The following is a 16,687-nucleotide window of genomic DNA, read 5'->3' on the forward strand; positions in this document are numbered from 1 at the left end:
GGATAGCTAGCTAGAAGAAAGGATGGCCGTGCGTGCTCCAAGTCCCAGCTGTTTTCCACGAGGGAAGTTTTCTCATTTCCTTGCTTGTACTGGGATATTACGACCAGTCACGCCTCACCGATTGGCTCTTTGTCCTCCTCTGGGGGAGATTGTCATTTTTATCTACCAATTGATAGCCATGCTTCCTGCCCTGAGCCCACCCTCCCAAGAGACCCATGTAAAGCGGATGAAAACAGGAAGACAATTCCATCCCTCAGCGCCCCCATCTCGTGCACCTCTAGCTGGTAGCCCATTAGATTCTTAGAGAGGAGAGAGTACTGCATCCCATTTCCACACACCAAAGGCTGGGCATCACTGGCTATTAGCTATTAGACTCAGCTATGGATTTTCATTTGCTTCTCTAACATAGTGTGATATCTTCTTAGTACAGGTTTTAGAGTCGTTACAGTGTGCAGTTGGTAAAAGATCTGGGAGAAATTCCCTTTTGCCCACCTGTCTTATGACTTGTATTATTTCCACCTTTATCAACTATCCTGGCAGTATTACCTCATTGTGTCTGGTCTGATCTGCTGCTCTGCGTAAATATCTTCCAGTATCCTGGACACACTAACAGTATACTGAATAGATGAGGCTTTTATTTAAGGAATTTAGAGGTAGATACTGTACAATGGAAAGCCATCTTTACTTTTGCCACTCATGTGTTTTCGGTTGAAAAAATGTATGTAAATATATGCATGTATGTGAGTGTGTACTGTATGTTTGTGTGTGTGTGTGTGTGTGTGTGTTATTCAGACAGAATAGAAACAGATCCAACCATCTAAACAGTGAACTCTCGTTTCTCTTATCTCCATCTTATTTTATTTGTATACCCACAGAAAATCTGAATAATACCCCACAGTTGTTTTTTTTTTTTTCTCTTGAACAGAGAAATACATATTGTTGTAATCTAAACAGCTTATCTGATATATTTAACTCTACTGTATGCATGTATTTGTTATTTTCAGGTCACTCAGTTCGTCTGTTGGGTCAGAAGAAAGACGGAGGCCGGAGACTGGGAGGAGCCAGACTGGACCTGCCCAAGATCAGGAAGAACCCTCTAATTGAAATCATCTCCATTAACACCGGGTGAGACACAGACACACAAATAGAGAACCCCGCATTCCAGTTTAGTGTGTATGTGTGTGTGTGTGTGTGTGTGTGTGTGTGTGTCCTCTCTCTGTACGCACTTAAACAGAGCCCCTCTGTGCTTCTAATTTTAACCATTTCACATGGTTTTCTTGGGATGTGTGTGTCGTAGGCTGTTCGTGTGTGTGCTTACACTGCTTTTGTTCTTCAAATGTAAATGTAATAGAAACCCAACAGGTGTCTAGTATTTTGTCTCAGCTGCTTTTGACTTCTATTATGAAAGCAGAGAGAAACAAAAACATAAGACACAGTTAGATAAATAGGCCAAACTCTACCGTCCCCCTTTTTTTCCTTCATATTCCACATTAGTCGGTTACAGTTCTATATATTTTGTTGCTGTGATTTGGTAATACATTTACCATATACTGTTATGCCAGTAAAGCTAAATTTATAGAGAAGAAGGATAATTACATGCAGATAATGTATATGAATACTATGGATAGATGTATGGATGTATTGATGTTAAAGTAAACTTGACCGCTTTCTTCTGTGTAGATGCACATGTACACACACACACACACACACCCCTTCATCCACATTTTATGGGCTAATTTCATGTTGTTTACAGATCTGTGTGTCTCTACTAACCCCTGCACCGTATTCTCACTGGGCTAGTTAAAAAGGGTTACGACAAGCTAATTCCACTGTGCTGGGCCTCCACTGATGATAATCCATCAATCATCCTCCCGCACATCTTCAAGGTCTATACATTAATGGCTTGACTCACAAAGCGAGGAAGTAAACAACTTAGTAAACAACACAGCACTAGTGGTTTACAAGACTAGAGCCTTTCTTGGTTTAAATAAATACTCATTTGTTTACTAAGTGCCGGTTCTTCCGCATTTCAACTGAAGTGTAGAAAACGAGCGTATACTGTTTCTAATCACCTCAAATGTGTAGACATACATGATCAACAATCTCTTTGTTCGAGGTTGTTGTGTGTACGTTTTCACTGCCAGTAAGGGGTTTTCAACATTTTACTGGAATTTCCATCAGTGGACTTGAACTTCATGGGCTAATTGCAGCAACATATTTATCTTTGTAACATCGTGACCGATCCACAAAAAGGCTGTGATCTGTCCTCAGATCCCGACCTGTTATTTATTACTGCTATATTACTAGAGAAGGCGATTTTATGGTTATTTTGGGTGTGATTGTGATGCACTGATGCTGCAGATAACATCACCATATGTCACATTGTTGCAATAAATGTCATTCTCTATAACAACTACAAAAAATATTAATGGATCCATTATCTGCAAAAACATATATTGGTCATCACAAGCAAAAAAGCTCCCACATTTTGTTTTCATCTTCCTTTTTGTCTTCTTTTGCCTTAATTCAAAGAAGCATGAATTCAAAGAGATTGAGAGATTTCCTCAACAGTTGACTGTGTCTTAGATGTTTGTAGTCTGCAGGGCTCAGTGGTTTTTACTCCTGGCTAAAGCTTCTTAGGCTACACTTCATCTAATATGACTGGAACAACTGCAAAATCCAACTGGTTCAGTCATTCTCTTCTATCTAATCATCAACACCAAATTGGGCATGTTTTAAAAAGACAAAAATGGATGGACTGTGACCAAAACAAAATGCAACACTATTACCGTGTACTCCAGAAGCCACTTGCCAATTTTTTTTGAAAGCTGCATTCACTGCTCCTCTATAAAACTTAGCGTAAAATTGGCCAACTTATTTGGCCCTTTTTACAGTCTTTATATGTTTTTCTTGATGATGATTGATGACTGTTAAATGGATCTTTTTGAGCCGGTCTGTCACTCTGTCTTGGTTGCCATCACAACTACAGGGTGAATATCTGCATTACGTCTTAGTATGACTTGTCAGACCATTTATATGTCTTAATGCTTTTGTGGGTGTTCCAGTCTGGATGTGTGCATATTTCCATGTGTCTCTTTTTGTGAGTTATTGTGTGTTATGTGTGGTATATGTGTGCAGATGTCAGTCCCTTGCCAGCCCCTCTCCAGCAGGGGGTGTGCATCTGATCCAGATGAACTCGCTGTTGTTTTTGGAAAGGGTCAGGCTGGCTGCAAACAAATCCCCTTGTTTTTATTCCTACAGTATAACTGGAACTCTTTAGGAGGCTGGGGGATTACAAGAATATGTTGACTGGGTGAATCGGCTGTTGACAAATCTCTCCCAAATAACACTGGTGTTACTGTAAATCCAAGCTTAATATCTCCTTTGTGCGATTTGGTCAGTCATTGGTGTCACTAATTTGACACGGTTCTCTTAATATACAAGTGCGTGTGTGCAAGAGAGAGAGAGAGAAAGATGTTCTTTCTGTGGTCTGTTTTTAGATGATCTGTTTTAAATATTCCTCTGAGGTAGTAGTGGCATCATTGGTGACATTTGTCAGCTGATGAAACAGAGAGATCTTTGTCTGACACACAGTCATACTCACACACACACATACAGGCACACATGGACAACATCAGACTGCAGTTGCCGCTGCGTCAGAGAACATTTGAAACTATTAATTTGCAAGTGTGTGTGTGTGTGGGCCTTTAATGTCTTGTTGCCAGTTTGTCTAACATGTGGGATGGATTCATTTAAGCTCTCTCTCCTCTTCCCTGTGTTTTCTAGCCAAATGTAAAATTGATGTCATGCTGCAGGGTGAAGTAGTTCCACAAGTTATCTTCAGGTTCTTGTAAAGTCTTGAATCTCAAGTAACTTCAGGGCATAAAAATATTAACATGGTGCAGTAACCTTAGTAACTACACCATGTTTTCCTATGATAAATGCCTACCATATAATAAGAGATTTATTTTTGGAGAATTACTAATGCTTTTTTTCATATTTGGAATGTCATCAAACATGTTGCTGATTTCAGTCAGTGATATTCAGTGTAGTTGGTCCACACTTGTAAACTTGTAAAACTTGTGCCTATTAAACAGACTGTTAAATAGATATCCCCTTGACTCTCCTGTTAGCTTTGTGGTACCTGTTAGAGTGGGACAAATCGCACCTTTATCATTCTTAATAGTTCAAGGAATAAAGCGATTCTCACAACATACTAACTAACTTTAACCTGAGCAGAGGTCTAGTCAGTCAGAATAATTGAGAGCACCTGTGGGGGTGTGCAGGGCCTTTAAAAACTAGCTCATTGAAACCTAGTGATACCCTGTCGCTGAAGTTATCAGTGCCTCTCAGTTCAGAAGCCACAAGGGCATCTGACCTACATATGGCCTAAGATAGTCTTAAAGAATCTCACATCTTTCAGATCAGATGACACAGATGCTTACCAATATATCACCCTCAGTGAAATGCTTTTTGGCCAAGCGCTCCTTCAAACACAATTGGCAGTTTTAGATGATGGGAAGCCAGTGAGGGATTAGGTTTTCTGTGGTGTGTAGAAGTACAGGCACCTGTGTGGACTTTGGAGACCAGGTGGTAGTGTATGGCTATTGCTCCATCTTGGTAAGTTACTAGTAGACCTAGTCATATAGGTCTACTAGATACCCCAAAGTACCTTTTTAATAAAAAAAAAACCCTAAAACTATAATCATCCCAACATTTATATTGTAAAATAAAGCCCATGTACTCATTTACAATTACTCTGCAGAGAGTAATTTTAGTCTGGATGAACCTAGTGTACCATCCCCTTCACTTTATTAGGGCAACTCACAAGTGCCTGGCATAGTGTTTCACGTGGGACCACCTAATAAAAAAAGTATTTTGCATTCAAATTGGTTCACAACATTAGTTTCATTAAGTTGCATATTAATTTCATTTACACCTATTACATTCCAAATTAGATTTGCTTTTTTTCACCACCAAGGTAATTTTATTCCCATCAGAAAATAAATTTCAACATAGACCAGCTAGTCCTCAAATGCCCTCTGGATTTGTATTAAATAAACCATTGACAGGTTTCTTCTAGGCCATTAGCACAGTTAGTTTGAGTCATCTATTCTCGACACATAAATGAGTCAAAACTCTGATTATTCCTTTTATTAAAGTCCATTTCAAAAGTAATATGTAATATATTTGTTTCAGTACAATAATGTCTTGTTTTCAACTTGTTAATTTACTTGCTGACACTGAATTATCAACATATCATAAATGTGACAGACCAATATTCAGTGATGTTTTGCTGCAAATATGTACAATGGTTAACTTTATAATGTACCCTGAATTTAGGATACTCCAGGTTTAAAATGAGATTTACAGTATGAAATCTGTTCAGTACAGTATGAATCCTATTCAGTGAAATTCAATTGATTGTTTAACAAACTTAGTCTATAAAATATGGTTAAATTCATCCAATTTTCAATACTTTTGCTTTTACTTTATAAATGATAATTTCAGCCTTTTATTTCTTCCATCATGAATAGACATCCAAACAGTATAAATGCTTCATCCGCCCAGTGACCTTGAATGTCAGAAAAGTTAACAAGCCTCTTAAGAGAAAGTAACAAAAAAGGTGCTAAAATCAAACACAGCATAGATTTTTAGTCGGTTAACAGCTTTTGATAAAGGTAAATCTCTAAACCTCCTGAGTTTGGATTTGCAACACTACAACTGAAAGCTTTTTCACAGGTTGTCTATAAAGAAAATAAGAGGGGAAAAAAAAACTACACTGCAGCACCAACCGCTGTCTGTTGGTGTTTTCCATATGGGATTGAATTAGATGTGGGTCATTTGAACTCTTCCCTGCTCATGCTTGTGATGTTGACTCCAGCAGCTGATGTTGGGCTTGTGCTCATGTTCTAATCGCTGGCATTTAGCTTTTTTAGTTTAGTTTTGGATTGTTTCTTGTGTTATTCCTTCCATAGTGTCTTTATACAAACAGGTAAGCCTAAGGGCAGAGTTCATTTTTCATACAGAGTCCGACTGGAAAAAGACTGCACTATGTCTTTATAATGCTCTGTTTTTGTGCCCCAGTTTTAGAACACTTGATGCTATTAGGGAAGCTGTGTGTGTATGTGTGTGTGTTTTGCCCTAGGCTACTCTAAGGGTCCTTTCTTACTCTGTGTATATCTGTTTGTGTGTGTTTGTGTGTGTGTGTTGTCAGCGACAGTAAAAGTCCTTTCGTGAGCAGGCTGAATCGTGGTGCTTCAGTGTCATAAACAAGGAATTTACAGCCACTCAGTCAGAATGGGTCATTAAACTTGTGTGTGTATTTGTTGCTGTGTCTGTTTGTGTGAACTGTTGCCATTAGACTCAAGGCATTTAAAAAGAAAGCCCTCTGTCCCAGAGTTACAGCTCATTTCATTTCATTATCTGCCTCTTCCCTGTTCTCTATTTAGTCACATTTTTGGCAGTCATAATCTCTGTTATTGTTATTGCGATGTGCTAAAATCAGGTGTTAATGATCCTCTGCTCTAACCCCAAACCAATAACCGGCTTCATCATTCGCATCCTCCAGGCAGGCAGGTAAGACAGCATAACACAGAGGGAGTTGGCAGTGGAGGTAGGCTTCCTCCGGTTTGAGAGCTCTCTCAAACACATTAGTTAAGAATTGCTGGAAAGCTGGGTGCTGCCTTGATGTTTAATTGCTGCTCTGGCAGCTCAGACTTCCCAACAGACAGTTTGAAGTGGAACTGATGCTGATATGGAGGCCTGCGTCGATGTCAAATACCTGTTATGTTTAGCGTCTGCGATCATGCATGGCGCACACATTTTTTATTTATCATTCCAAAACTGTTTCCTATACTATTTTAAATAAATTGTTTAGCCCATTGTATGATACTGTGAAAATACTGAGCTGCTTTTGGGTTGATGTTTTTCTCAGCCATCTCCTGCACATCGTTGCCTTTCAAATGCTTGCAGGGTTAAACTTACGATAGGTCGACAAATAGAGATGCTGACATCTGTTGAATAGCAGCAAACATTGAAGGGTTTAATACACAATACAATTCAACAGTCCTGGTTTTTGTTACGGGAGAGTGGAAATTTCTTACTCTCTGAGTTACTGGCCTCACCTATCCAGGGAGTATAAAAGGTAACCTTGGAGCGCATACAGTATTTTATCCGCTTTCCTTTGTTCAGTTCCCTCTATTCATTACCCCCGTTTTCTTATTTTCACCTTGTGACACTAATAGTAACATTTATCTATTTAACGGAAAGCTAATTTAATCTGGCCATTAAGCCATGTTGAATATTACATGATGCCATTGTTGGAGCTTTGAATAGATATTTAATACTTTTTAAATGCAAATGTTTTGGATGCTTTACTCAAGCTACATAGTATTAATCTCTAATATTTTATTTTTTTTAATGTGTCGTTTCCTATTCTATTCATTTCTGTGGTTTGGCTCTAATCAAAAAAAGATTTGAACAGGCAAGTGGCTCATTTCTCACAGACTTTTATTCCTGCCAAATCCTTGATTTCCACTAATCGCTAATAATAACTGCAGCAAAATACACACATACACACACGCACACACTATGTAAACAAAGCCAAAAGAGACAGAATGAAAAGTGTCTGTGTGCTTGTGTGTTAGCGTGCATTGTGAATATGTTTGTGTTAGCCATCAGGCCCCAAGTGTGTTCGCTACTTGTTTCCTGTGATTTGCGTCTGGCTGCCAGAACTTCTCCATCGACTCTCCAGGCCGACACAGTGGAATAATAGGCCTTATCAACCTCGCCGCTGACCTTTACATAAATCTGTGTTAACCATTGTGACCGAGGTGTAACGTTAACAGCTTTAGCCAGCTGAGAGAGAAGTAAATTTGGGGTCGTAGACGTTTAGATGCAGAGGAAAAACAATAAGCCTCTGAACTGGCAGGGCCAGGGTTAGGATTCGCTGTGAAGCTACAACCACAGCAGAAACATCCTGCATGTCAGGTAGACTTATTACCTTTAAAAAAAAAAAAAAAAAGAGGTTAAAACAATAATATTTTGTCACTCCTGTTGCTGGTCTGATGTATCCTTGAGTTACATGGCAGGGCTGAATGAATGTCTAGATTATTGAGAAGGAAAGCTAAATGCAGACAGATATATTTTTTTTCATAGATCTTAGTTTAAATTGCTGTAGAAAATGAAGGAATACTGAGATGCTTGTTTTTTGGCCTGCAGCAGTAATGTTCATGGGTCACTCAGGGTAATGGGAGGAGAGATGAGGACATAGTTTTTCTGTAGACAAAGCGTGTGTGTTTTCTGAGCATGTTTTTCCACTTCTGTTGAGGCTTTGAAACAGTGTGACAGAGGGGTTAGAATGACCACACAGCTTTGATACATGATGTCGAATTGGTCAAGTAGTTTATTTCTTTTTCTTTCTTCTCTCTCGTTTCCTCTGTTTCTCCTACTCCACCACAATAAACTGTATTTAAACAATGAACTCCTAAAAATAAAATTACAGATTAGTCACAACAGTGGTCCTAAAAAGTAGTACCTTATAATTATTATTTTTTTAAATTTTGCAGTAGCATAACGGAATAGGGGTAGTGCCATATGTCAAGCTTTGTAGTTTTTTGTTTTTTTTTATCCAGTCTGCTCTACTAAATGCATTCATTACATTATTAGGGGTCCAAGCAGCAAAGCTACTGGAACTCTATTGTATCTGTTAGGATTATTTTTCTTCTTGTGCCCTAAAAGTATCTGGGTCTTAGAGGCTATAACAGCTACAGTTCCCAAACTTGGCTGATAGGTTGGAAATCTCACCCACTATTTAAACAGAAAAAAATATACCGATTTGGCCAGATGGTGGCACTATAACAATGAACTTTACATTTTGGCCTATAAATTTTGAGCTGTAAGTCTCAAATAAAATTCTTTTTTTCCCCTGGATTCTGCGGGACCAATCTATCCATATAAGCCACAGCTATTTGTGCCTAGGTAGATTTTCCGCCATTTTGAATTTGTCCAAATCTGTTTTTTTAAAAAAAATTTGTTTGTTTGTTTTTTCGCTACGCCTCCTACAAATTTTGAGCAATCAGCATCAAATTTAGCACATAGCATATCTGGACATAGCTGGGAAAAATTACTTTTTGAATTTTTGACATTCTACACCTTTTGAAATTAGATATTTTTCAACCTGTCTTTAAGTTCAATTTTACATAAACGCTCATAAATCAAGATTGGCCTAAGCTATTGTAACCAAATTTGGCGCATGTGTAAGGATGCTAGGTCCAAGCTTCGCTGCACAGTCCTGGGATATTCTGCCAGTAGGGGGTGCCACAAATGCAAAAAGATTGTATCTCGTTATCTGTCGCATGGATTTGTATGAATTTTGTACGATCTAGGGTCATGACTCAGTTGGTGCATAAAATATAGTAATGATTGATTAAATAGGGCATGACAACAAATCTAAATTTCTAGACATTTTACATCCCAAACTTAAAAAAAAAAAAAAAATCATCCTTATATCCTATGGAGCTGAAATTTTTTCAGCACATCCTGATGTGTGACAAACGTTTGCCTCACTGCAACTTATGGTCAACTCAGAAGTCTGTCACTATATTTTTCAAAATATGCAAAATCAATTAACACAAGAGTTTTGCTTCTTGTCAGTTAAATAAGAAACAAGCATCCAAATGCTCCCAATCTGCTTGTACCTTGATAATTTCCACTTGCAGCTATATTTTTTATATATAAATTTATTTTTTTGTGTGTGTCATCATTCTTATTCTTAATCTTACTCAATTCCAGTCAGGCTTAAATTGATATGGGGTTTGTTGTCTTTCTTCAGAGTGTGTTATGATTTGTATATATGTTCATCTAAGTAAGACAAACCAATTGTCTGTATATCCTGTAAGTGGCTGTGTGTGTGGATAGTGAAACATAGGGCCTCAGAAGTGGTGTAGCTCTTATGTGTCTGAAAATAGTGGGCATAATAAATACGGTTCACATACATTTTTCAAACTAGGCCTACTTAAAACACATCAGTCACACCCAACCACTGTTTGGGGAAACCTGTGACTCTCATTAATGCTATGAATTTGAAGGAAACGTGAGGCAAGGTACTTCTGGTTGACTTCAAATATTAAAAATGTTTAACTTTGAGCCACTTGTGAGTTAAACAACAAAGACGTGTCAAAGAGAAAGAAGTAGATATGTCATGTCTCATATGCCATATGATCAAAATAGTAAGCCCAAATGCTTCTATGCAACCCTACTATGACTGAAAAGCATGAAAACATGAATTCTTCTTTTTGCTCATGGAGCTAGAGCTCATCATGGTTGTATCAGTGTGTGGGAATTGTGCAGCTTCTTCTCAGTTGTAAGTAGCTAGAACACAATGGAAGAAAATCATAACATCAGACACAGTAAGCCCTGACCTGCCTATCGCTACTCCCTGCTTTATCCAGTATCTCTGTCTTTGACAGCTTTGTGTTTACTACAAAACAATCAAATCTTTCTTTGTCTTTTGTGATATGTGATGCAAAGGATGCGGTGTCTTTTCATGATATCGCATCCTTTTCCTACATTTCCTAACATCCAGTTACAGTATCTTTACAGCTTATACTCATTGTTCGATGTTCCTTTTAAAAATATTGACTATCATCATTTCCACACTCTTATGCTTTCCAGCACACAGATGACAGTCTTCAGCACCTGATAGTCAACTCCACTTTCTCTGTCCCAATCAGCATAGCTCAGAGCTTCCTCTGCTACTGGATTCTTTTCTCAGCCCTCTCTGTGCAACTATTGCTGAGATCAGTCAAACTCAGCACATTGTGTTTTTGTTGCCAGAGGCCTTGACGTTGCGGGTTAAAAAAGACACAGCACAGCTCATTGATGACACACTTTATAATAAAGACTATCACTAAAGAATGGTAGAGTCACTATAAGAATAGAGGAGCCATTTTTGCAGATAAAAGTCTCTGCCTAAAAGAGAAAGGGGAGCGAGGCGCAGAGAGACACATGGAGAAAGGGGAGAGATGGGAAGTCATTAGCTGATTTAAAAGCAAATTGAATCAGACCCATGTGCTCTTTTGTAATTTGAATTTCTCTAGCAATCACAGTGTGGAAGTGAATACGGCCTGAGAGAATGAGGAGCCCGGTTTTGCATCAAATACCAGGGGGAGAGACATACAGTAGGATGAGTTTCTTTTTTATTCTCCTCTTTCTCCAACACACTAACTTTACCTAACAATTGAAACAGGTATTGTTTATCTGCTGCAGCTTGAGAATCCCATTCAGACTGTAATATCCACCACTGGGGTTCACTGTAGATAAGTTGTCCATATCGCGTCCTCATCTCAAAAGCAAATACACAAGCCACATTACACTGCTCTACTTGGCTGTGTTTTCATTTTGTTGATAGTTGGTCAGTGATCTCATCTTTTCTTTTTCTTGTTGTCTTTTCCCCCCCCGAGGAACAGGAGTGAAAATGCACCATGTGAAGCAGCAACAAAAGAGGGAGAAAATGTGGTGATGTGCTTCAGAAATGTAGAGTTACACAGAAGTCAAGGGTGTTTACACAAGGGTTTCTGATCACGTACATGTACGTGAAAGATTGTTGGAATGCATGCATGCACAATGTACACACTATCTTTTTATTTTGCACTTTAGCACACGTATACCACATATAAACACACACACACACACACGTACCTCCACAAAGGAATTCTCATTTTCCTTTTCTATTTCATTCCTGACACACACATGATCATATGCAGACACGCTCCCACTCACTCACACTCACACCCACACCTCCTCTAGCAGTGTACCATGGTGGCCTTCCTGCTGTTTATCAAACCAATGTATGGGTAGTTTTCAGCTCCACTGGTCTGAACATATTATTCCATTTCCCTCTTTCCCACTGCTTAACACACAAACACACAAATACATCCGTTAGACACACACACACGCGTACACACAGACACACACACACCATACACACTCATGCACTTTGTCCACTGCTCTCCCTACTCACTCACCAGGAGAGACTGTCCTCCCCACAGTAAATCCAAAAGATTGATGTGTCTCCTTGGACAAAATGAGATTGTGTGTCATTACAAGACATTACACTACAGAACTCCTGAGTAACTGAATTAGCCCCAGCGTGTCACAGTGAAACGCAGTTTACACACGTGCACGCACGCACGCACACACACACACACACACACACACACACACACACACACACACACACACACACACACACACACACACACACACACTCATGCACGCTATTTCGTGTTTCCTTACAAGAAGTAAATGGTCCATGTTTGTCAGGACAAGAGATGTCAACTCAAGGATTAGGTTGTTTTTTGGTGAGTTTGACATGAAGTATGTCATTTGTCTGTATTTGTGTGTGTACATATGCAGTGCAGTCACATTATTTGGACAATTAAACATTTTTTGTTGTTAGTTCTACAATCCAGCAACAATGGCAGATACTTGAGTTTTTTGTTAGAGCGCTTACATTAGCATCAGATGAACAGTGTTGAAATCGTAGCCCCTTTTTATACATTCTCCCCCAATATAAAGGGCAACAGTAATTGGATTATCGGAAAGCATCTGTGTCTTTTGTGGTCTTTTCAAGGCCTGTCCTGGACCCATCTTCACCACGCCTTTCAATCAGTCATTTAGTCAGACCCTCTACAAATGATCAGCGGGAGGCTGTGTACTGGATCGAGCCATTGTTTTGGCGAGATCAAAAACGCTGAATGTCGTGGCAGTGCTACCTTGGGGACTCTGATTCTGTGCCCAAAGTTCAGTCAGTTTGACCTTGTCTGTTGTTGACTTCTCACTGTGCAACCAGTGAGTGGACAGCAGCCAGTGATGTTGTCTGAGAGCAAGTCAAGATGGATGGAAATCTCTGTACACCACCAACTACAATCTTGGCAGGAAGACTTTAGCACGGCTGTATGTCAGCAGATAGAAGTATCGACCAGGTTTTTGAATAGGCAGATAGTAAACACTGGTGCAGGCATGTGTTCAATCAATGCTATCAAGTGGTCACTCAGTCAGTCATACAACAACCTAACAATGAGTGGATCACAGAGGTTTAACAGATGTGTGAAACATCATACATCACCAAATTCAGTATAGAAGGTCTTATTCAGTCTTCACTTAACTTGTAATTGTAATTATTTTATGATCAAGTTTATTTGTAAAGCACTTTTCACAACTAATGTTACAAAGAGCTTTACATTCAATAAGCAATAAAAAAATACAAGAAAAAGATACAGGAATAAAAAATAGAGTAGTAAAACCAATGCTACAAAATGCATCTCACAAAACAAATAGATAATAGATAGAAACCAGTACAACAGACATCAGACAAAAATCTAAAATGTGAAGCGTATAAAACACAATAGCAAATATAAAATAAGAATGATTAGAAGAATAATTATAGAACCATTATACATACTTATAAAATGAACATTTGTTTTGTTTGTGATTTAAATAAAGATAATGATTTGCTGAGCCTGAGCTCCTCAGGCACGTCATTTCAGAGTCTTTCTGGAGTCTAATTCCAGCCCTGGAGTTTTTCATGACCATACATGTGTTCACCAACTACCGCAAATTAAGGGGGGATGCTTACGGTTTCGCACCCAGGAGGATTCAATGGTCACTGGTCAGGATTAGGCCATCTGTACATGGGACTGCAGAAATTAAGCTCCATACAACACTCCCAAGTGACAGCTTTGGTTGTTCTGTGTGTCAGCCAACACCTCAGGGTTATAATCCACAGAGTTATAATCCAGGGTTATAATCCATCTCACTGCCCATCTCGCAGTCAGTGAGATGGGCAGGCAGTCGGTCACTAGTCAAATCAGTCGGTTAATCAGGCACTTATTAAGTCAATGTCAGCAGGCCATTCGGTCAGATAGTCCGCTCTGAAAAGGGAAGTAATTTATTAGTGCATCAGTGAAGTCAGCTTGTTAAATAGACTGGTTGACAACAGCAAGTGAGTACATCAGTCAAGCAGTCAGTTACACAGTAAAATAGTCAGTAAAGCAAGCAGGCGACAGGTGAGTTAATCAGTCAGCCAAGCCTCGACCCAGCCCGCCCGTCAGTCTAACTTCAGATCAGATCTTTTACCGCTTCAACTTTATCAACGTGTCTAGCAATTTAATAATAAACAAACAACACGCCATTCTTGTCCTGTAACAGTGAGCTGACGTATCTAGTGAAAACAGCGTCTCAAGGTCTTTCTACAGACAAAACAAGAAGTTGGGGAAACACTTGCAGTTCCCATGTAGACATGAGATTGTGGTTTCACACACACACACACACACACACACACACACGTGCTATCTTTCTCCACTCAAAACAACAAGCTTGGCTGCTGTAGTAGTTACAGAAATCTAAGGTCAGCATGTGACACATTTTCTAACACACACACACACACACACACACACATAGAGCTTTTTCAGTTTGCAGCATCGGGAACACGAGACTAAATAACAGAAGTCAAGAGGTCAGGCACAAAGGCTGGATTGAACACTGAGAGGAACCGGCCCCAGCTGCATTAGGCCACACACTCATACACACACTTTTGTACTCACAGTTGAGAGGAAGCACGCACACACACATACGGGCATATTCAACAAACACAAAAATGCAAAAACAATGTTATTATGTTATTATGCGAGATAATGGTGAGAGAACCTTATGTGTGTTTATTTTTCAGTCTGTATTGTTCGACCGGTTGGCAGGACAGAAAACAAGTCTATGATAAGTCAGCTGTTCCACTATTTCTCAACGTGAACTCTTGGCTGTAAAAGGTTTTCCTTAATATCCCAGATTTACAGTATGTGATCTTTGCATTAGTCGACTTAGGAAAGAATGTGAGATGGTTCCAGACTGAAGCCATCCCTGAAAAGCCGCCAAGTAACGTCGGGTTCACACAAAAATTTTAATTCCAAAAAAACTCAGCGTTGGTGTAATAAAACACACTATGTGGTTTGCAGTTGGGATGTTTAGACAAAGAATCCTGCACACGCCCAACGTGTGAATTTTGCAGTGCGGTCATCCAGATTGTTCCAGTAATGATGTGACATACTGACATGCTTGCATAAGTTATTGTACATGGGGATGATCCATATCACCACCATTTACACTATCATCATGTCTACAGATTTTGATATTTTTGTTTGATGTATGGTTTAAACATATGTTTGACACATGGATTCAATTTTCCCCAAATGTTGCTCCTGTGATCTCCATCTCAGGCCTAGTGTGAAAGATACATAAGATAGAGGAACACAGTATTATTGGTGTATAGGCAAAGCTCCTCATGTAAGTTGAATACAGCCAGGTTCTTACTAATGACAGTGTATCAAGGGTAAATGTGGTTCAGCTGCCAACCTTTCCCTGAATAAGTAATCATCCTCTATTCATCGGTCCTTATCCGTCTTTACTCCATTGTGTCAGCATTCTTTGTTCCTTGACTCCACATTATTTTGCAACCTCCACTTTGACTTTGAGATGACACTAACGGTAAACTTACAGGCTTGAAGCTTTGTTCACTCATATAATAGCAGTTTTAAGATGTTGTTTGCTCATATACCCACTCCACCCCTCTCCCAGTCTGAACAATAAGTGCAATGAATAATCTTGCTTTACAATTTGCAAAGCTCTCAGACTTCCCCTCACTGTTTAAGCTTTGTTTTCATAATTGCATCCTCAAGCTTGCACAATACGAACCCCCATGAACACACACACACACACACACACACACACACACACACACACACATGCACAAATGCGCACATGGCCCGCTTTGTTTATGCACAGAGCAGTTTTCTAATTAATGTGTAGACCCTAAATGCTTATCATTGAGAAAACCCTTTCCTGCTCAACTGTCTCCTAGTCTGTGTCTTTAAGATGCTGCACAAGGGAGCCCATCCAAAGGGAACTATTCTGTATTTGTGTGTGTGTGTGTGTGTGTATGTCGAGGGAGGTTTACAAATGTATATAGAAACCTCAGGGCTTTCCTTTCTTTGTTACCTTTTCAAGGCTGCATCCCCACAATAGTCTCCCTCTCTCTCTCTAACAAACACACACTCAGACACACACTAGGGAGGTAGCCTCTCTCATTCTAACACATTGATAAACTACACTGTTGTCAGGTACTACAGCTACCTCTGTGGTTTAATTAACTGGGACGAAACAGAAGGAAGAGAGGACAGAAACAAAGCAGGGGAAGGATGGAGGACTTGATAAAGAGGAGAAACATTTGGTGTAAAATCTCTTTCTCCCTTACACCACCTGAGAGCTGCTGATGATTTTGTCATCAACAGCTTAGTTGATTTTCATTAAAAGTGACAGTAAAGTGGAAGTTTATTTGTTTTTAGTCAGCTACTCTATAAAAGTTTCTCCTGACGACGGGCAGAATAAAATAAAATTGAACAGTAATTACAATCCTCTCTTCCCTTTGACAGAAAATAAAGGGATTCAGAATTAAAACACTCAAGCCCAGAACAACTTGAATACACAGCATACATGTGTGTTTTGTGTGTGTCAGTCAAATTTCAAGTCAATTTTATTTGTATAGCCCAATATCACAAATCACAAATTTGCCTCGGGGGGCTTTACAGTCTGTACAGCAACACAACATCCTCTGTCCTTAGACCTTCAATTT

General features: G+C 39.3%; 1 protein-coding gene across 1 annotated transcript in view; it reads left to right on the forward strand.

Annotated features, from left to right (window-relative positions):
• The window catches only part of cdkal1 (CDK5 regulatory subunit associated protein 1-like 1), a 244,305-nt gene that overhangs the window by 87,680 nt on the left and 139,938 nt on the right, over positions 1-16,687 (forward strand). The window contains exon 7 of the mRNA XM_042423928.1: positions 1,005-1,125. Within this exon, the coding sequence (XP_042279862.1) occupies positions 1,005-1,125 (121 nt within the window). The remainder of the gene's footprint in view (positions 1-1,004; positions 1,126-16,687) is intronic.

Source organism: Thunnus maccoyii, chromosome 10, assembly GCF_910596095.1.
Source record: "Thunnus maccoyii chromosome 10, fThuMac1.1, whole genome shotgun sequence".
NCBI classification, from domain to species: Eukaryota; Metazoa; Chordata; class Actinopteri; order Scombriformes; family Scombridae; genus Thunnus; species Thunnus maccoyii.